This window comes from Rutilus rutilus (assembly GCF_951802725.1).
Source record: "Rutilus rutilus genome assembly, chromosome: 5".
NCBI classification, from domain to species: domain Eukaryota; kingdom Metazoa; phylum Chordata; class Actinopteri; order Cypriniformes; family Leuciscidae; genus Rutilus; species Rutilus rutilus.
This window is the reverse complement of record NC_140213.1, coordinates 30133364-30156132: the sequence shown is the minus strand read 5'-3', so window position 1 is coordinate 30156132 and position 22769 is coordinate 30133364. Positions and strand designations below refer to the sequence as shown.

General features: G+C 38.3%; 1 protein-coding gene across 1 annotated transcript in view; it reads right to left on the bottom strand.

Annotated features, from left to right (window-relative positions):
- Positions 1-19884: 19884 nt before the first annotated feature.
- Positions 19885-22769, bottom strand: part of si (sucrase-isomaltase) — a 54266-nt gene continuing 51381 nt past the window's right edge. The window contains exons 47-48 of the mRNA XM_084409281.1: positions 22279-22440; positions 19885-20930 (exon numbers count right to left, since the gene is read on the bottom strand). Of these exons, the coding sequence (XP_084265407.1) occupies positions 20844-20930; positions 22279-22440 (249 nt within the window). The 3' untranslated portion in view covers positions 19885-20843. The remainder of the gene's footprint in view (positions 20931-22278; positions 22441-22769) is intronic.

Below are 22769 nucleotides of genomic sequence, written 5' to 3'. Positions count from 1 at the left end.
ATGATGGACAACCAGTAACTGACTTACATGTACATACTGGTACCGCAGCTCTTTCACTCTATCAGAGTTCCTCTCAAATGGTACCCTGTAAATTTGCTTCATTGTCATCTGATGCTTCTTCAATATCCCGTCTATTGTGGAGATGCTTATAGAGTTGACATTTTGGAATATGGCATTGTCTTGTAGGATTACAGCGCGGATCTGTCTCAATGTGATGGCATTATTTGCCATCACCATGTTACAGATCTCTTGTTCTTGTTGTTCATTGAGAAGTTTTCCTCTGCCACCCGTGGAAGGTTGTCTTCCAGTCCTAGACATAGAATTCAAAGGACAACACTCCATTCGTAATGTATACCTTATGTATTCCTAACAGAATGAGTTACCTATGTAATTGTATTGTAGTTTTACTTACAGTAACTTTACCACAATTCTAATGTATCACTGCACAGTGACTGGAATACTACTGTAAACTGTATCAGTACTGTAGAAAATAAACTATTCCATAGTTTATTGTCTCCAATGTTTTTTTGTCATTTTTAGTATCATAACATCCCATTGAGGTAAGATATTACTGTAGGACTATCTCTCTCTCTCTCTCTCTCTCTCTCTCTCTCTCTCTCTCTCTCTCTCTCTCTCTCACACACACACACACACACTAACTAAATTACAGTTTTTCTCAGTCGCTTTGGTGCATTTCTCACATCACTATTTACATTTGCACAACAGTTAATGCAGTTCTCAAAACAATTAGTACAAACTGCAAAACCTAGTTGATAACCTGCAAAAGCGTGTCACTTGCTCAAAATGGATAGCTCATTCCTCAAAAGCAAGTATTCATGTCAATGAAAGTGTCAGTGTCATCAAAATGAAAAGTCCTGACACCATTGTTTATGAACAAGATAGTCAAATGGCTTTGTCATGTTTTCATTATGACAGTTTACTCTAAATGTGTTCCAATGCAAAAAAAGTCAGATCTTGGTGACACTACCTGAAAATGCTCAAGACAGCACTATATACTATTTGCACAGCCATTTGAAAAATACAGTAAAGTTACACATTACTGTATTTAGTGAGGTAACTGAGTACAAGACACTGAATATGTATGTTTCACATTTTTACTGCATATGCTCTTTGCAATTCTAATTTGTTCACAGCATTGTGCAAAAGAACAAATACACCCTTATTTACAACAAACATAAACTCCCTTTGGGTAGAGCTGTGCACAACTGTACACAATATTGCAGTACATATTGGAACTGAACATACAACATACATAGTACTGTAATCATTCATGCACATCCAGATGTTCCTCTCTGTCTGGCCACATAATTTCATCTACATCACAGCGAATATCATCTATTGCTCAATTGCAAATTGTTCAATTTAGGAGACATTTTCAGAAAAAATATATATATAATTAAAAAAATGTGTAAAATTTGCTTGACAGATTTTGAAAACTAGTTCAACATTTTTGTATGTAATGACTCAAGCAATGAAATGAGGACTATTAGTTTTATATGGAATGACTATTCAGCATTCACAAGTATAGTTAATTTTGACTGACATGACATAAGCAAATGATAATGTTATAAAACTGCAGAGAGTTGCATGAAAGCAACTGATGCATGTCCAAAAGCATTTGCAATTTGTTGGAAGGAATGAGAAACTGCTACTATGATGTGCACACATGACTAAATGTTGTGGAGGTTGAACTAACTGTTGTGCAAATGTAAATAGTGATGTGAGAAATGCACCAAAGCGACTGAGAAAAACTGTAATAGGTAAATGTGTAAATAAATATATTTCTTGCTCTATGCACAGTGTCCTGTCCTATACAACATATAATTCCATCATTGACTGACTACATACCTGTTTTCCCTGCGAAAGGTTGGGATGATGGAGGAGACTGTAGAGCAAGGCAGATTAGGCTGCACTCGGCGACCTGCCTCCGCCATTGTGAGGCCATGGTTGATGACATGGTCTATAATTGTGGCCCGAATTTCATCCGGGACAGCATGGTGTCTTCGTGCTCCTCGGCCTCTTCCCCCTATTCCACCACCACGCACCCTTACTCCTCCTCCTCCTCCTCCTCCTCCTCCTCCTCCTCCTCCTCCTTCTTCTTCTTCTTCTTCCTCTTCCTCGAGCAGGCAGTTGCCCTTGTTCATTTACTTGGCCAGGTGCCTCCATGTTCAGAAATTGTACTGGTCCTGCACGGTCAAGCTCTTTACATACATGTTTGGCAGCATTCACAGTCATGGACAGCACCTGTCAGGTAACTAAACATACTGTTTGATTGGTCATCTGAGATGTGTGAAACTCCTCCTTCGTTAGTCAAGTTCTAGTTTCACCTGACTGTCAATTGCTGTAATCTTAATAAGAAAGAGCATAGGGTTTTTAATGACCACTGAGATAAATTAACATCTGTTTCATGCGTCCGCTGAAAAAAAAGCAGTTATCTGGATTGCATATGACTGTACTATCAAAAGTACATTAGTCATATGTAAAAAGTGTTCAGCAAATATAAGCTTATCAGTGGTGACAGATCATTATCCACTGACACAAACATAAGTCATTCATGTTCCAACCTTTTCATCTGATGCATATATTATTAGCAACTGTTCAATCAAAATCCATTTCCCAAATCATATTTACTCCTTCCCTATCACCATAAAGTGTGCAAACAGTTAGATCATACCAAAATGCCACAAAAAGCATGGTAAATCAATGAGAGTGTGGATTTTGTGGGTAATATGCTGCAATTTTAAATTAATCATTCACGATAAGACCATTTGCGCACAATTTGCTTCATAATTCCATACTTCACTCATTTATTAAGGACACAATGTAACATGGATAGTGATATAAAGTTATTTAATATAAACTGATGTTGTTGAGGTCTCTTCTGAAACTTTAGAGGAGACACATGTGAGACCACCGGAGTCTCTAGCTAAGGAGAAAAATCTGAGCACAGTGTGTGATGTTGTTAAGCTCTCTTCTGAAACTTTAGAGGAGACAAATATGAGAGATCCAGATTCTCTAGCTAAATAGACACATCTGAGCACAGTGTGTGATGTTGCTGAGGTCTCTTCTAAAACTTTAAAGGCACAATATGTAAGATTTTTGCATTAAAATAGCCAAAAAACACTAGAACAATGCTATATTATTTAGTTTTTTTTAAATTGTGTAAAAAATACATTACATCATCCCAAATGTTTCACACTAATTAAATCTAGATAAATAAGCAATTTTAACCAGGACACAACACTGTGTCCGTGCATCGCCTATCAATGATATCATACCCGTGTTACCCTCGATTTTGATTTTTGTAGAAACCATGGAAACACCAAAGACACTTTTTTTATTATTGATTTATTAAACAGGTGAGCACTTGTTTGGATACATTCATCAACAGAAAACGAATCATTGTTATTTGCTCAACACAGTTAGTCTTATTGTTTAAATCTCGTTTTCTTGATTTATCGCGAGTACCATGTTTAGAAGAAGCGGAAGCGGGCGTCTGCGGCTGTGCGGCATAATAAAAGCTCCACTGATCTCGAGCCATGTGTTGCGCTTGTCTCTCATTAACAATCGCTCGAGCGGCCTCGTACCGCTCCAACGGCTTTCAGCCCACCCTGCTTCATACTACTGTAATAGTAATAAATCTTTAATACATAAGCTCATCCACGAATATGATTTCTGCCCGAGTCCCGTCTGATTCTTTTCCACCGGATGTAGAGGTAAAGACAACAACTCACATCATTTTGTGAAATCATGGCGTCATCAAGCTATGCCTTTGTTTTGAATAAGCGACCTCTAGCGGCAAAAAATTACATAGTGTGCCTTTAAAGGAGACCATTGTGAGAGTTTCAGAGTTTTGTCTTAGGAGACAAGTGTGAGAAGCAGGAGACTCAAGCAAAAGTCTCAATTTAATATTAATGTAACCTCATTTCTGTCTAGGAGACACATTTAAGGTGTTAAAGAGATCTCATTTTAGTTTTTTTTTCTTTCCTCTGGGTAGGGATTGCGTCAAAAGGAGTGGGGAAGCATGTGTTTCAGATTAAGTAAAAGAGTATGCATATTTGGCGTGCTGTCCGAGAAAAGGGGTCCAAGCTCGGAATTTGGCCCGAGCCTACAGTACTCCCCCCGTATCCCTGGCTGGGATAGGAACCCAGCCGATAGTGATTTGGGGTGGATTTAGGGATGCAGAAAACTAATGAGGAACATAGGTGAGTCAGCTACGAATATGTATCCTCTCTGGCAAATTGGATAGATAATTTGAACGTGCTCCTCCTGAACTTTTTTAACAAAACACGAAAAAAAAAAATATATATATATATAAAAAAAATCTTTAAAAATGCATAGACATATAACCCGGTTTCCCATCCCCAATAATCATCACAATTTCATGAATTCTCAAAGTACTACAGTACTTGGAAATGAAAAGTCCAGAGAAAGTAAAATCTAAGAGCAATGCTGTCCTCACAATAAAGCAATCTATTTTTCCAGTGTTTTGGTTTTGAACAACAGGCTGTTGCATATTTTGATAAAACAGATGAATATGTCAGAGCAGATCTAACAAGCACTCTCACTTCTTGTTTGCGTATAGAAAAATTGGCTCTTTGGAGATCTCTGGCCTTTGGCTGATCCAAATACATCTCATATTGATCAAAGCCACAGCTAATTCCATTACCCAATACACTGAGTCATGCATGCCTCGACAGAGCAAATTATTATACTTGCCTAAATGCTCCATTAAATCTGTTGGACTAACACTTCATAAGTATGAAGCTTCCTTATAATAAATAAACATCATAATGTCATCTAGTCCTTCCTCAGTCCTGCACTACACAGTATGCAAACTTTCTACATGAAATACAAAGATGACCTATTACATTTGCCAAAATTTCGACAGTATACAATAAGAGCACAGAATGTAATGTGATAGGCTTGACTTTCCATTTACAGTGTGATGAATTAACAGGAAACAATGTTGTTTGTAAGTTTTACCACATTTTCCAACTCACGGCCACAAAAACTATATTTAATCACCACTTGCTAATTTAGAATGGCATTCTAGTGCTGCATTCAACTTAGTTAAAAATGTTGGGGTCATTAAGATTTTTTTAATGTTTTTGCACCGTAATAAATACAGTAAAAACAGTCATAGTTTAAATTGTGAAGAATTTATGGTAACACTTTATAATAACGTTCAGTTGTAAGTCTGTTTGTGTAATAAGTGGTTAGTTAATGATTAACTAATCATTTGCAAAACATTCATAAATGATTAGCAAGTGATATGCTAATGTTTAATGTATGTTTTGTAAATTCTGTGTAAGTCATTTACAAGTGATTAGTAAATGATTTACTAATTCTTTACGAAACATGCCTATACATTCCTAAATGATTAATAAGTGATATGGTCATTATTTTATGTATGTTTTGTAGATTCAGTTATAAGTCATTTACAATTAATTAGTTAACGATTAACTAATCATTTACAAAACATGACTATGCATTTCATAAATGTTTAATAAATGATGTTACTTTTTTTGTATGTTTTGCTCACATCAGATGCACAGTGGTTAAAGACTCCATGTGTGTCAGAGAAGACAGCTGTCTATACCCTCACCAGTCAGCACTTACACTGCAGTACACACTACAGTGTTCAACACATGTTATAAATAATGTGTAAATGCATGAATAAATCATTTACAACACTTTCTGCATCCCCTAATCTAAAGTGTAAACTATTCATCACTTGTAAAAGATCTTATGCCTTTTTGATTCTTGAAGTGGTAATCTACGAATGATGTGTAACACATTTACAAATGATGAATAGTTTACACTTTAGATTAGGGGATGCAGAAAGTGTTGTAAATTATTTATTCTTGCGTTTACACATCATTGTGTTGAACTCTGTTACTTACTTGTTACAAATGATCTGTACGTGTATTCAAGGCATTTACAACACTTTCTGCACCCTCTAATTGCTACATACATACAAAAAAAGTAACACAATTTATTAAACATTTATGAAATGCATATTCATATTTTGTAAATAATTAGTTAATCGTTTACTAATCACTTGTAAATGACTTGTAACGGAATTTACAAAACATACATAGAATGTTAGTATGTCACTTGCTAATAATTTATTAATGTTTCGTAAATGATTAGTTCATCATTAACTAACCACTTATAAATGACTTACAACTGAACGTTATTATAAAGTGTTACCAAATTTATTTATTTATGTTTTTTTTTTTTTTTTTTTTTTTTTTTATAAAAAAAAGAATGCCAGGATTATTTTCATCACATTCAAGAAGATGTTTAAAATCATATCTAAATACTTATGGTTTATCTGTTAATCTGTCATCTCAGTCCTCTGGAAGTAGAAGGTCATGTCAAGCCCATTGTATAAAAAAAGAAAAAAGCCCATTGTAAAAAAAAAGAAAAAAAAAAAGAAGCCTTTTGACATTGTAAAGGAGTATGTGAAAAGAGTCGGTTCATATCTAGACTAAACCCACATATCTTTGGCCTAGTATACACATGATACATTATAGACTTCTATAATTCAATGTTAGGCTGCATAGGTTAGGTCAGCCGAAACAGGGAACACTTCCCATAAATCCTGATGTACTTGTTACATCATGAAGGATGGTGTCTACGCTAACATTAGTCTCTCTGTTTATCCCGAGGTTTACCGCAGTCCGCCGGATCCAGACTGTATACAGATCTGATGAAGGACTTGCACCTGGACATGACGACAACTAGGCTCTCCCCTGTGAAGGCCTCCTTCCCTTCCCTTTACCTCACCACGTGGCTATGCTAAAAAATTCTGTATTATACATTTTTAAGGCCAGACAAGTAGTTTGTTGAGGGTTGATTTGTAAAGGACTACACGCCAGCGCACATATTCAAACGTGCATACCTATGGACTGAACAGGTGATTCGCAGAGGTTTGTGTTTGCGCAGAGGTTTGCGCAGAGATAACTGATAATCGTTTGAACCTTGGAACCTATTTCCGGGAGTGCGTTCTCGAGCCACCAGGCACTGTTTTGTGCGGATGGGCGGCCGGAGCTTGTTGAGGGTTTTCTGTTAGAACGCTGTAGTGTTAGAGGCCCCTAAGTTAATAACTAATGATCTTCGCAACGGAAGTGAATCAATCAATCAAAATTAACTTTAGCTCGACAATAACTTTATCCTAGAGCTGTTGTAAAGCCAAAACAATCTCTGTTACTGTAATTTCCTATTATCACTGTGAACCTGCTTTGAAACAATTCATATTGTTAAAAGCGCTATATAAATGAAGGTGACTTGACTTGACATTGCATTATGGGAATGCTGAATAATATATATACATATATATATATATATATGTATATAAACATTACTGGTGTGCATCTTAAAGGTGGGGTAAGTCGTTTTTGAAATATGCTATTTGGAAGTTAGTTGGACCGACACAACAACAAATGTGTAGCCAATAAGCATTCGGGGGCGTATGATGGTGGAAGAGAGATAACAATCAAGAGGGAGATTTGAACTGAAGAAAGACTGCAGAAATAGAGATGAAACACAGTACAAAAGAGAAAAGCTCAGAAGAAATCACTGGAAAATAAAGGGTTATGTCTGGGCAAGAGCTTTAGGACCCGTGTTAATATTAGAAACGTTGTCCAGCACTGGAGAGAGTGGGAAGTGGGAAGGCCTGAAAACAGACCTGTTGCTTTGATTTCGGGTCCACACGTGAGTAACACTGGGTTTGAGTGTCATTGTTCGTCTGGAGCTGCTGTGCTGTTGGCAACTAACAACCAACTCTTGTTTGTAATTACTATTGTGTACTGTACGTTAATTTTTTGTGCTTCCTTGTCATTCGTTCATCATCTGCGCTTTATTTTTCGTGAAGCGTTATTCTGTTGTGCTTCTGCTATGATAAACAAACATCCTCTCTTGGATTGCATGCCTAACTGAGGCCAGTTAGTCAGAGTCGCCTTGGCAACTGCTAGACTAGTGAATGCAGTGTTTAGAGTCATTGTTAGTGCACTCGACTCGCTTGCAGTGGTATCGGGGTTAGATACCGACTCGGAGCAGGGCTGTTAGGATTGGAGTGTGAGTTTTGAAGGTGGAGCAATGCAGAAGGGGTGTTTGTTTGGGTTGATTTCAAACATCAACATTGGCCAACAGCATATTTCAAAAATAACTTACCCCACCTTTAAAACAAAACAATACCTTAAAATATGTCAGTGCAAGTTGCTTTCAATTAAAACAGCTCAAACATGCATTTTAGTCTGGGACTAGGCTTAAGCCTTGTCTGTGAAACTGGGGGGTAGTGTTCATTTAAATAGGCACATCAAATTTGATAATACATAAAAAAATAATAATGATGTTTTCCTTTTATCTGAAGAACGTCTAGGTTACTTATGTAACCCCCATTCCCTGAAGGAGGGAACAGAGACATTACGTCAGTGGATGACAAATTGGGATCTCGTCTGAGATAAGAGGCGACAGGACGTAACGTCTCCATTCCCTCCTTCAGAGAACGCGGGTTACATTAGTAACCTAGATGTTCCCTATCAGTCAGTTACATTCAATGTTACGCCAGTGACTGACGGATTGGGATCCCTAATAAAAATGCCACAATCTTCCCAGCACCCCATGTAAGCCACTTAATCCCCCCACAGCTGCTGGGGTGGAAGAAAGGACAGGGCTTTACTAGAGAATGTCAATCAACACTGTTCCTCTTACCCCACACAGTGAGAATTTTTGGATAACACTGAGGAAGAATGCCTATTCCAAACGGAAAGGGAAACTACGGAGGCCACATCCTGCTCCTAGGGAGGTAACGTGGAGTTACACATATGGACTGACCATTAGGGCAGTGCTACATATGGAAGGTCTCTGTAGTAGATCCTGGTCTCTATGGTAGCTAGGGTGAAGTACAGAGATGGCAGAGCAGACTCTGCCAAGGTAAAGACATGGGCTCGCCAACAGGGAAGCCATACTGTGGAAGAACACACATATGAGATCACAACATATGGGCATCTAGTCTAGCATAAGGGCTGACCTACTGGACATACAGACAGGCGCTAGACCTAGAGTCATATGCCTCCACTGCGTCTGATTCCTGAAGGGTGCTGGAGGAACTCCATCCAGGTTTCACCAGGCAGGGAACTCACCTGGGGAGCAAGATAGCCGCTTACATCCCATCCTCAGAGGGAAATGGCACTGCAAGCGAGACACTGAGCCAGTCCCCTTGCCTATTAGCTGTTTGTAGATGATGGTATCCACTATCCAGTGGGCCAACCTCTGCTTAGAGACAGTCTTTCCCTTCTGGTGGCCTCCATAGCAGACAAAGAGCTGTTCTGAGGTTCTGAAGCTATGCATGTTGTCCACGTACAAACTCAAAGCACGAATGGGAAATATCAGTGCAAGGGATGGGTCTGCCTCCTCTGAGGGCAGCGTTTGCAAGTTTACCACCTTTGGGCACTTATCCAGGCGGGGGGCTCGGGATTAAGCAAGAGTTGGGAGGCCCGAATTCCAGTCACGTTTCGTTGACTGAGAATGCCTGCAGGACCCCTACCCTCTTAATGGAAGTGAGCACAGTCAGGAGCGCTGTCTTAATAGACAGGATCTTAAGCTCAACTGACTGTAGTGGCTCAAAGGGTGCTCTCTGCAAGGCTGACAAGACCAAGGATAGGTTCCAAGAGGGAATGAGGCGAGGGCGGGGAGGGTTCAACCTCCTAACGTCTCTCAGGAACCTGATGATTGGGCCATGCTTTCCCACAGATACTTCCCGTCTACAGCATTGTTATGTGTGGTGATAGTGGCAACATACACTTTCAGGGTGGAGGGACACTGAGATAGCACTGAGGTGGAGGAAGCACAACTCTGATTGCGCATTTACGAGGGCTTTCTCCGTGAGGAAAACACCACTCAAAGAATAGTAGGCAAGGTCAGTCACAGTGCACAGTTCCAGCATCAACCACATCTCAGAACTTCTCTCGTGAATAATAAGTGCTTTGGCCTGGTGGACTTGCAGGGTGGCCATCAAATGCAGGGTGAGGCGGTCTGTCCAGCAGCACTGTAAGCCTTAGCAGCCAGAGCTGCTGTTGCCTCACAGGCGCTGGATCAATGTTGCGTATGACCTCACCAGGTGGTAGCATTTTGCGGGCATAAATGCTCTGCATCTGCACACTCAATCTAGGGAATCTCCACGCTCTGCATCTGTACACTCAATCTAGGGAATCCCCACAAACCCCCTGACAGCCCCACCATTGAGGGTAGTGAGAGAAGAAAAACTTTTGAAGCAGATTTTGGCACAAATTTGCTCTCCATACTGGAACTAATTTGTCTCCATACTGCCACAGTTCGTCATGCACCTCTGGAGGAAAAGGCACAGGGACTGGGCAAGGCGATTTCCGTGTCGGGCTCCGTCCCCCGAAACCAATCATCCAGCCTCAATCGCTCAGTCCGATCGAGTCTGAGTTCTCAGCAACCCAGCCAAGCATTGCTGTCAACTTGATTCAAATTCAAGCTCAGCGTCATCTTCTTTTACAGAGGACAATAGCCCTCTCTCTGCGCTGCACTGGGTTGCCATGATAACCCGTACTGGCACCCAGCAGCTCGACGGCACACAGCACTCTGAGCAGCAAGAGTTCCAATGGGATTTACCTGGCGGAAGAGCTCCTGCTGTAATCCTCGTTCTCCCAATTTGTTAAGCAGACTCGCGGCTGTGCTTTTACAAACACACAGCAGCTGGGCAAAAGCTAAGAGCACTCAAGCCTTTACAAGAAAGGTGAGTCACGACCAGTGTGCCAACGTGGTAATGTTCTCATGCCGAGAACATGAATCACCCACGAATGCCGTCTCCGCATGCTTATGCCCAGGCATGTGAGACAGCGATTGTGGTCGTCAGATGAGGACAGGAAACGATCGCATCCAGAAATGCACGGACAGAGAGGGGTCTTTAAAAAGTTGCTCGCCGTCCGCTTGCTCTTTTAGGAAAAAACTTTTTTAAGTGCTGAAGCACACAGGGGAAAGGTTTATACACAGCATGCATACTCATTTAGCAAGGCTGCACAGAGTGCACAATTCTCTTTTAGAAAGCTGCACAGTGTGCAAAGCTCTCTCAGGAAGGAGACCACCACTAACACATTGTCACATCAACATTTTGTGAGAAATTCCTCCCTGGTTTTGTGTACTAAGCGAACGATGATTGTAGAGAAGAATCAGTTCAGAAACGCTCGGCTCCAAAGCGAAAGCTTAATGTTTGAGTGTTTGCATGCTGCCTTTATACCCGTGAATACGGCGAATGGTTTGCAAAGCAAAATCTCACTTGCCAATGTCCATTGGCTTGTTTTGTTACCACTCGAAGGTGATTAGTCGAACATGATTGACTGATAGGGAACCATTTCAATCCTGATATCAGAAGCACCAGTGCAATTTTCATTTTCTCAATCATGGAACAAAATGTCTCCTATGAATAAAACTATCATCTTAGCCACCTGATACATCACACTATCATTCATGTCTGGAAAAACATCATCTCCCAGAAGCTGATGACTGGCATGTGGCTGGATGCTGCCAGCACATCTCCATAAGGCAAAGGTGATGTTTTATGAGCCGTCTTTCATTTTCCTCTCTATTCAAAGCCAAATAGCACTTAAACACATGCAAATAACCCAGCGTCAGTGGTAGACTGCATGGCTTTTTGCCAGTTCAGCTGTAGTTAAAGACTCCCCAATGACACCATACCTTAACCTCACTCACTGGATGGCGTGACCTCCCTTTAACCGCACCACCAAAATACGGATTGATATTCTGACTCAATTACACCTGAAACAAAATAAACGTGAATGGTTACAGATCCATTTGCTAAACTGAACTCAGCACAGGAAGAGTCAGAAATATCTCAGTTTTCAACAGCAGCACACGTGGTTTCCAAACAGACGTTTGAGTTGACCAGATTTTGCCAAGTAAGACATGTTCCTGGATAAACATATTTGGTCGATCCTGAAACAACATTCCTGTCTGAAAATGTTGTCCTAATCCTAAACCTAACCCCACCCATAACTTATCCCTAAAATAAGAGTAAAATGATTGCTTTTGGGGGAGATAAACCCATTATGGTGTACTAATAGTCATTAACAATAAACTGGGTTCAGATAGGCTAATTTATTTTAACATTAAAATTAGTTTTGATCATTTTTCAAACATTATGAGATACTTTTTCTTAACATTTAAGAAACATTAGATGAACGTCCAACTAAATGTTTTATTTTTATTTTTATTTTTATTAAAACAACTTACGAACTATGTATAAATAATGTTTTTGTGTTAGCGTTTTGAGAACATTATTAAAGACCAGATAACTTTGAACAAACATTCCATTAACGTTACTGGTAGAATACTTGTTCATAAATTTGAGAGAACCGTTCCAGAACATCCTGAGAACGGTTCCCTGTTAATTGGGATTAAGATGCTTTGATAGGAAATCTTATGGTCGTGTCTTCAATATTTTACCAATTAAATAGTTTGCTTCAGTATTTACACATTTGCTGTGGCTTGATTTAATTGGGCTAGTCTACTTGTGTGCCTCCACGTTCCCTTTTTAATTTCCTACATATCTAATGAGCAAAGCTGCCGTCATTTACTTTCAGACATCAATGATCCTTTCATTTTTAAACACAAACAATCTCAAACAACAAATCGAATCTATGTTCTGAGAAACATGTTTCATGCAACACTGATAATGGGTAAAAAAAAAAACAATATCCTATAAAAAAAAAAAACATAGATCACACAATACGTGTCTGAAATCCTAATTTTAAATATTTATAATTCTTCAGATTTTAAGTCCTTTTTTTTCTTCTTCTATTTTCCTAGAGGTTTTAATGTGGACAAGGATTTAAGTGACTGTTTGTTTGTAAAATCAGAACACCGATCCATTCCTCCTCTGGACCTTCAGCTTGAGGTTAGTCCAGCCGAGAACGGACCACCTGGGTGCTAGGAGGAGGTTCACTATAGGGGATGCACAGGGTATCCTTAGACCATTTTGAGGCCCACTCAGGAACCGAAACCCACTCAGGCCCACTCTGAAATCTGTCTAAAAATGATGGATTCAAATTTCACTTCACAGGTCCGAAGCTTAAAAACAGTTTAGACCTGGATAAAGGGGAAAATGAAATAAAGCGAGAATCCGGCAAGAACCTGTCGCTCTATAAATTGTCTTGATTGGCTGTAGAATTCTCCTGATGAATGTCGCCCCATTAAAACATTCATATTTAAAGTTTATGGACATTGCAATCTGCTCAAATGATGGTAACACTGATTGCTCACCTGTGACACACCTTGCGGCTCTATGAGGACAGCAGATGTGTGTGTTAATTAAAATATTTAGCATTGGCCTCATGCGCTAGATGCCCATCCACAGCAGCGGTTGACTTTGCACAACACTCTCTTAACTGACACTCTGAGTGCCATTATGTCAGGTGCTGTGCTTCACTTATTAATGAAATGGGTCTCTTGGCATACCCTGTGATTTAAACTGCCAACTGGAGTCCCATTCAATCTCAGGGACTGTTGTGGAGCGAAAACAGCCATTTCAGACAAAACTGCATATCTCAGTTGGTTGGTCATGGATGGTTGCACTGCGGGAACAGTAGTCTTTCAGCAAAATTCTTGTAGAAGGTGTTTGAAGAAATTTCAAGGATTATTTTTTTTTTTTACATATATGAGCTATAACCAGGGTTGCACATAACATTTTTGGTCTGGTTCTCAAGGGAGCACCTGGAGATAATGCTTTGTACTCACACTTTTTACGCGGCACACTTACCCTACAAGCTGTCGTGTCACTTTTCTCCTGACTGCTCTCCTCACTATCTTTTCAAGCATGGTACAGGAATATTAGGCTGCTGTCACTTTAAGACTGCATGCACAAACCGAATATACTGACACACATCAGGGGCCCTATTTTAACGATCTGAAACGCAAGTGTCAAAGCGCAAAGCGCAAGTAACTTTGTGGGCGGGTCTCGGCGCTGTTGCTATTTTCCCGGCGGGATAAATGACTCTTGCGCCCGACGCAAATCTAAAAGGGGTTGGTCTGAAGTAGCTTCATTATTCATAGGTGTGGTTTGGGCGTAACGTGAAATAAACCAATCAGAGCGACATCTCACATTCCCTTTAAGAGCAGGCGCGCTTTTTCTAAGCGGATTCCTATTATAACGGCGGATTTGCCAGGCGCGCGCCAGGAGCGGTTCACAGCCGAGGAGACCGACGTCCTCGTCACGGCCGTAAAACACAGAGAAGTGACATTGGGGATGGAGAAACAAACACACCCAAATTAGCTTCGGTTAAACAGGCGTATGATAATTTGGGCGTGTGATTAAATGTGTAAGCTAGATTTATGCCTATTTTATTTTCACATCTTCATGGACACAACAATGATTTCCCTCGTGTATTAATATGAATAAATGAATGAAATCTTTATTTCGAACAATTAAAAAATAAATTAAACCAAAGACAGCAACACATTAAATATCCATCAATAAAAATAAAACAAAATCAAGAAAAACAAAACCTTTTTTTTTTTTTTTTTTGCATAATAATCACACTGTTCGAAAAGGGATATGTAGAAGCCCTAGGCTTATCAAGACCTACAAGACCTAATATTTTTCCTAGTAATAATGTATGATTTGCAAAAATGAAAACGGCTGCTTCTGTGTAGATGAGAGCATCAAATTGTAATGCGCGTTGTGCACACGCTACATTGATTATGGCCAAGCATGCGCCCTTAAAATAGCATGAATAACATGCGCAACGCGCCACTGACTTTAGACTAGGTTTTTCCTGGTCACTGGCGGAATTGTTTTCTAAACCTGCAAAATAGCATGAGGGAACGTTTGCGCCGGAACACGCCTCCTCTTTGCGCTGAACCGCCCCGGGGAGCGCAAGTGTATTTGCTAGTTAACCGACGCGCGTCTGTGGAGGGAAAAGTCCGCTTTGCGCGGGTGCAAAATAGGAATGATACATGCGTCAGTGTACAAAGTCAATTGCGCTGGGTGCAAGATAGGGCCCCAGGTTTCTTTCTCAACTGGTCACTTTTGACATAACCGAGAGAATACTTGCCGAGATGAGTATTTTGACATGATAATTTTGCGTGTATGTGTCCGTTTAAGCACAAGTAAATGCGAAAGAGGAATCAATTTGGTGTTCTAGTGCTGTCTGAAATACGCCTTTCTCTCTCTCTCTCTCTCTCTCTCTATCTCTCTCATGGATCAACTGCAATTCGTTGCATCCCTAATAATTAATGAACACACTTATCATTATGATTTCTATCTTACCAGAGATGGAGAAAAATCCTACTCCAGTAAGTAAGTAGTCCATGTCCCCAAAAATGTATCCCTCCATGTTTTCTGGTGCATCATTTATTTTTACCACACATGCGTACCTGCGCACCAGCTATGTGCACCCCTGGCAATAACTTTATTATATTTATATAATTATTTAATTTTAAAATTATATTTATTATATTTTATTATGATTATTTTTATTAAAACTATTTGTATACATTTTATAAAAATATAAAATGATAATATAATTTAATTTAATTTTCAAGAAACATGATAGTAACATTTTACTATAAAAAACGGTAAAATTTACAGTAAAAAAAATAGGCAGCTGTGGTTGCCAGATTCGCCGTAAAATATAATGTGACAATGTTTCCAATTTTACAGGATGCTTTATAAGCATATATTTTATTATGTGATATAATGGTAACATACCTACTTTAACTACCAAAATCTGCCTTATTAACTTAATATGTACAGATAACCACCATAATAATACAAGTGGCACAATAGAATGCCACATGATGAATTAGAGTTCATTGTAAGCAGCCTGTTCAATACTCATTGACGTACAGAGGGTCATACACACAAAGACAAAACGCCATCATTGTAACACGCAACACTAAAATTATGCAATAATTATTAACTAAATAACAGAAATTGTGACACATATGTATTTTTTTACCGTAAATTGTATACAAACATTTTACACAGTGTGTAAAATATTGAACGTTTTTGGTTACAACATAATTTTTCTGAGTAGCAATGTGGAAAGTTGTTCTTTTGGACATTAAAAACGATTTTAAATAATTACAGATTCAAATCCCTAATCTTGTAAAATATGTAGTTGAAAGCTGCTGTTCATCATTGTGTTTTCAACTCTAGTTTGTTAGTCGTATTTAGTGTACATTTATCTTTTAAAGTGTTCACCCTAATCGAGATTGCCTATTCAATTAATGTCGTGCTACATAAATACTGCTTAAATTCCAGTTATATTATCTGATTATATTAAATTACAAATGTAGCCAAACTAGTGTTTCAAAATAGCTGAAGCATGATTCTTGTAGTCTGGAATGAAGATTAACACTGTGGGGTGTCAATGAAGAAATTATAGCAGAACCAACTCTGTAAATGAGTAACATCTGGTTTGAAATGTAAAGGTTCACACAGTGCTGTGTCTAAAATAAATAACCTGGCTGTGAGCGCATTTATGTGGCCTCAGGAGACCATCATAGACATAGAGTTTTCCAAATCAACACTCGCCAGGGCAAAATCGAAACTAAAAGCAGATAAAATCACAACAAAATGAATGTGGAGGGTCAAACAGAGATGCCACATCAATACAACGTTTTATCTTTGAGACCTACAGAGAAATACTTACATTTATAAATAACACCCTTTGAAAATGTAGTGAATTCTTTCAATAGTGACAAATGCCTTCATTTCGGAAAGATATTGTTATAGATTGGCAAACTTGTTTATGTATAAAGTGACAAAAATGTCTTATTTCACTAGTTCACACTTACAAATAAGTCAGATAGAATAAATGCGTATTTGGCGTGCTGTCCGAGGAGAGGGCTCCGGGCTCGGTATTCGGCCCGAACCCAGAGTACTCCCCCCGTATTCCTGGCTGTGAAAGAACAAGCCAAGGGTGAGGAGTCGGGGTGGTGGAGGGATGCTGAAACTGTCAAGGAAGTTAGGTGAGTTGACAGAGTGAATATATATATGCTTCCTCTCATGCTGATAGGGTAGACATGGTAATTGTTTGATGAGATGATTGATAGATTGGTTGATTGATTATTTGAACGTGCTCCTCCCGAACTTTGTTTATAAAACATCATTTAAAAAAAGAATAGGGATGTCAGTCGATTAAAAAAAAATATATATATATATATATATATCTATATATTTATTAAAAGTGCATCTTTTGTGTTCCTATTTTTCAGAACCTCAAGCCATTTGTGCGAAATCGAAATGGTCCAAAATCCCCGTTCCACATAAGTGTACATTAAACAACATATATGTCCCGATTGCCTGTCGGGCAGCATTTTTGCATCAAATTTCTATTTGTCATTGCAAACTACAAATCAGTATGCGAGCAACACAGGTGACTCAATCACACACAATGCATTTTAAACATTGTTTACCTACACATCCATACCCAAACAGGAATGAAAGTCAAATTAGACTGAATAGTTTCAGTTAGACTCAACAAACATGCACACGTACACACACCTGTCATAGCCAGTGTGAACTGAAGCATAAGCAGCTGCAATTACCAGGTACCGGCCCCCTCTGCCCCCTGTCGGCAGTGGCCAGCCGTAATTGGCGTACGAGTGAAGGGAAAATTGTGTGGGCGCGCCGCGGTGTCACCGAGTGTCACGTGGTGAAATGACTCGTGAGCAACTGCTCAGACGGCCTGTTATTGGGCCTGTCAGCAATTTAAAGTGTTGCTTTAAGACTGACAATACAACAGTGTGTGTGTGTGTGTGTGTGTGTGGTGTGGGCTGACATAAACTGAAATAGAAAAGCGTGCATCTTAGAAAATTTGTATTAGCTTCATTGCTATCAAAATAGCATATTGGAAAACTATTAGTCTTGTAGCTTTATTTGACAATGTCTGACTAAAAAACAAGCTTCATTATAAGTTTGTTTTATTTTAGGAAACTTTGGGGACAATTTTATTTATTTATTCTATAAATCATATTTGAACATGTCGCCTTTTTACTGTGAGACAATATAATGCCCTGATTTTTTTAATTATTATTTCAACAAATGAATTGTTAAAGGGTTAGTTCACCCAAAAATGAAAATTCTGTCAGTAATTACTCACCCTCATGTTGTTCCAACCCCGTAAGACCTTCATTCATCTTCGGAACACAAATTAAGATATTTTTGATTAAATCTGAGAGCTGGCTCACTCCTCCATAGGCTTCTAAGACACTATAACTTGCTGGCCCAGAAAATGTATTAAAGACATCGTTAATATAGTCCAAGTGACTCCAGTGGCTCAATCTTAAGTTTATAAAGCGACGAGAATACTTTTTGTGCGCAAAAACAAGCAAAAATAACGACTTTATTCCACTTTTCATTTCGTTCTCTCTGGGCCTCGAGTCTTTTCACGTAGTGTTTAAGCGTAGCGCGTCTGTGTTGTACGTCACACGCATCACACACATGACCAGCGTCGCCCAATAGTGAGCCTACGTGGTGACGTGCAACACAGACGCGCTACGCTTAAACACTACGTGAAAAGACTCGAGGCCCAGAGAGAAGGAAATGAAAAGTGGAATAAAGTCGTTATTTTTGTTTGTTTTTGCGCACAAAAAGTATTCTCGTCGCTTTATAAACTTAAGATTGAGCCACTGGAGTCACTTGGACTATATTAACGATGTCTTTAATACATTTTCTGGGCCAGCAAGTTATAGTGTCTTAGAAGCCTATGGAGGAGTGAGCCAGCACTCAGATTTAATCAAAAATATCTTAATTTGTGTTCCGAAGATGAACGAAGGTCTTACGGGGTTGGAACAACATGAGGGTGAGTAATTACTGACAAAATTTTCATTTTTGGGTGAACTAACCCTTTAACGCTTGTGCGTCAGTAAAAAAAAAAAAAAAGTCACACATAGGTCCATAGAGGACAAACACATCCGTGTCAAAAACCTGTCATAAAAATGTTAAGCTTGGGAGCACAAACTTAAGTTTGGTCTCATTTTAAAGAAGACCCCTTGGCAGATTATTGTCGAAGTAAAAAAAAAAAGTTTAAAAAGTGAAACTTCTTCTTTAGTACGTATTTTATTTTAGATAGTTGCCAAGGCAACGTTTCTAATTTTCAGTTTTTTTTAAGTGTACGTTTTTCATCAAAAATATCCGTGTTTTATTCTATTTCAGCTTTACTTCAATTAACAAAAAACTAATGTTAGTTAATGATAACAACACTGTGTGAAACAAACAGTTGTATTAACCATTAACAGATACATAAAAGCTTATTGTTAATTCACGTTAGCCAATGCGTTAACTGTAACCTTATGTAAGTCTCACCACTGGAATTATTGTGCTATTCAACACTACGTTTGGCCACATTTCCAGATTTCTTAAAATTGCATGATATTGAGATCACTGACCACACATTATTCTCCATCATGATAATGTAGTTATATATATTTTTTTAAATTCCAAGTGAAAACCTCACACCAACCTACCCAACAATAGGAACCTCTGCGAAAAAACAAAGTTTGAGTATTCTGGTTATTTTAATGTTTTCTTTGTGGTTTTGTCCCCAGTCCATGTTTTCTCTAATGTATTCCAGCATGCAGATACAGCTAACACTCAGAATCACATGTTGATGCTTTGAAGTCACTTGAGTGTACGTTTCATCTTTCATGTTGTCTTTTTGTTGTCCTTTTTGTACATGAGTACTCTAACAAAACAGGCTTTGTTTGGAGGGATGGTTAAATCAAGACAACCTTCTCTTGTCTGTTTTTGATTTATCTGAATCAGATTGATTGTTTTAATGCACCTGCATTTTGACTGATGTCTGGTTTGCCTGTATGCAGCAAAGAAACAAAAGAAAGTGTGTTCAGAGATTCAAGTAAATATCGCCATAAAATCAGCCAGTCAAATAAGTCACAACCTTCCTGAGGTTTAAATCACTTTATTGCCGTTTTAAAAATCTTTCTTCATGTTACAGATGGTGTGATTATTTCATACGTCTCTTAATGGACGGCAAGGAATTGTACATTTCCTCATGAACGACTACAAAAGGAATGTTGTTATTTTTCTTGTAAAAAAAAACCCAACAGAATACAGGACCACTGGATAAACACCTTTCACGTAATAGAAAACCCAAATAATTACAGTCTCAGTCAGAACGGCTTCATCCTGTTTCACACTTGGATAAAAAAAAAAAAAAAAAGTTCTCAATTATCATTGTTTTTAGGCTAGAGTCTAAATATCGAAGGCACACCCTGAACGCCCCCTTCCCCGCGGCGTCCATGTGTCCAGCTCGCGATGATTGCCAATTAGAGCAGAAATCAATTTATAGTCTCCATTGCTTAATTGATATCATTATGTTTACTGTTGAATGAATAATCGAATATTGTATCATTACATCAAAATGAAGTCGTGCATGAAGTGGGCCCGGCAGGTAGCCGCCGCTGAGAGGTTTCTCGTTAAAAAGAAGTGATTGCTGATAATTAAGGGTTATCATTATATTCCCACTTCCCCAAATGCCGGCATTAGAAATTCAGCCTTCCAAGTTCAGCCTAAAAAAAACAACAACAAATAAAAACGAATAGTTTCTAACATGAGATCCAAATTAAAACGACATTAACATATCTTTCAGAACAAAGGATTTATTTGATAAGAAATCATTTCAGATTTTAAATATTTACCACAAAAAGCTCTTAGCGGGAAATGTTAAATAAATTACTAGTTGACTAAACAGTCATAAATAAACAGAAATAATCATTGGCTAAAGCCCGTCTCCTTAGACTTGTGTTCATGTCTCATCTTTCCTCCAGGTGATCGCGAAAGACTTTTCAATGGTGTGAGATTGTGGTCCTGCGTCAATCAGCAACTCCTCATTCTGAAGGAGAGGAAGAGAGTTATTCGAACAGAAAAATGGAACAAAGGAGTTTGTGATGCAACTTTACAGATGAAATGAAAGCTAAAACGCACACTCATGGTCAAGAGTTACTGCACAAATTCTCTTTAGGAGCTTAAGCTCGTGTTTGATTGCAGGCTGGTTCCGTCAATGACCTCATAATGGCGTGATGAATAAAAATAAATGGTGTTTCGAGCGAATCGTTGGAAAACGCCACCTCTGATCTGACATACGCTGCTGAGGGCAAACGCACGCATGGAGACAGATGGAGCTGCCTCGCCTCTTTCAGACTTATTATGCAGTCGGGAAATACTAAGAAAGATAAATGATTTGGTGTGGGCTGGAACACTAGTTATTCAGATGCGCACAGTTTCTTTGTCATTTCCCCCCCTTCGATTCTTCTCATGGCTGGTATAAATCTCAGTCTCTGGAGCTCATGCCTGCATTCTTATTAATAGAAACGGTCGATGCGCATACAACTTTTAAAAGGCATCTCTTTTTTTTGTCAGAATGTAAACTTCTCTCTGTATTTCATCAAGCTCACTGTACAGGGTGAGGATATAGAGGACTAGGAGAGACAAAATACAAGGATGAATCAATTTACTGAATGCATTCAGATGTTTAGCTTTTAAAGTATTCTTAGATATTTTAGTGATTCTCATTACTGTAATAAAAAATATATTTTTTATCGTTCTCAGCATCATTTAAAGGCGGCATGATAAAAAAATAAATCATGGATTACAAATAATTTGTCATGAAAATAATATCACTTATGAATATTAAAATGAAAATCTCTTTAAAAATGTACAAATATTTTTAAATAAAACATAATTTTGTCTTTCTTTGTATTGATTTTGGGGTGAAATACGACCAGGATCAATAAAAGGCAGCAAACAAATACTTCCATTATGTATACATAATTTTCAATTAAAATAATATAATAATTTATAATATCCTCAAAAATATGAAAACTAAAATATTAATATTTTAAATAAAATATATTTTCATATTTCTTTGTATTGATTTTGGGGTGAATTTTGATTCACCCAATTATGAAAGTAAATTTCAATATGAAACCTTGAAAATCACTTTATAATCTGGCAAACACAAATATTTATTTTTTATTTTTTATTCCATATAAAAATAATTCCATGTATTAAATAATTATTAAATATAATTGTTATACTTAAATTACAGTTTACATTTTTAAACATTGTGATATATATATTTTTTTAAATGAATAAACAGAATACAAATGAAATAGATTCTTTTTAAGCAGCACCTCTTGTCCTGGCTAAAGGCTAAAGTATGTTTGCATGAAGCATCTCACCTCTGCGTTGTAAGTAAAGCCCAAGTTGGCATCAGGCTGCCCAGGTACACTCATGGTAACCACAGTGACGCGCTCTTTTACACCCCACACCTTCACATTACCCAGGGTTAACCTGTCAACCTCGGCCAAACCATCATTGAGAACCGTGTTAGTAAGGTTATCCTATAAATATAAAAACACATCACAGCTGTTACACAAGATACACACACTTTATTTAAAGTTAGAGCAAAAATGCTATTGCAAATGATAATTGCTGAAAGTAAAACATCTGGATACATTATATTATTGCATATTTGTGGGGGAAATGTACTTCATTATCACAAATAATCTCAAAAACCCGACAATATGACCCGTTACTTGAGATTCACTCATTCCACTGAAATTGTGTTGTTTCAGTATTAATGTAACATCTGTGCCGAGACAACTCAAACTAGCTGGGTTTGACCTCGTTTTTACAAACAGTTCTCAACTCCATAGGGCCTTGTTTTTTT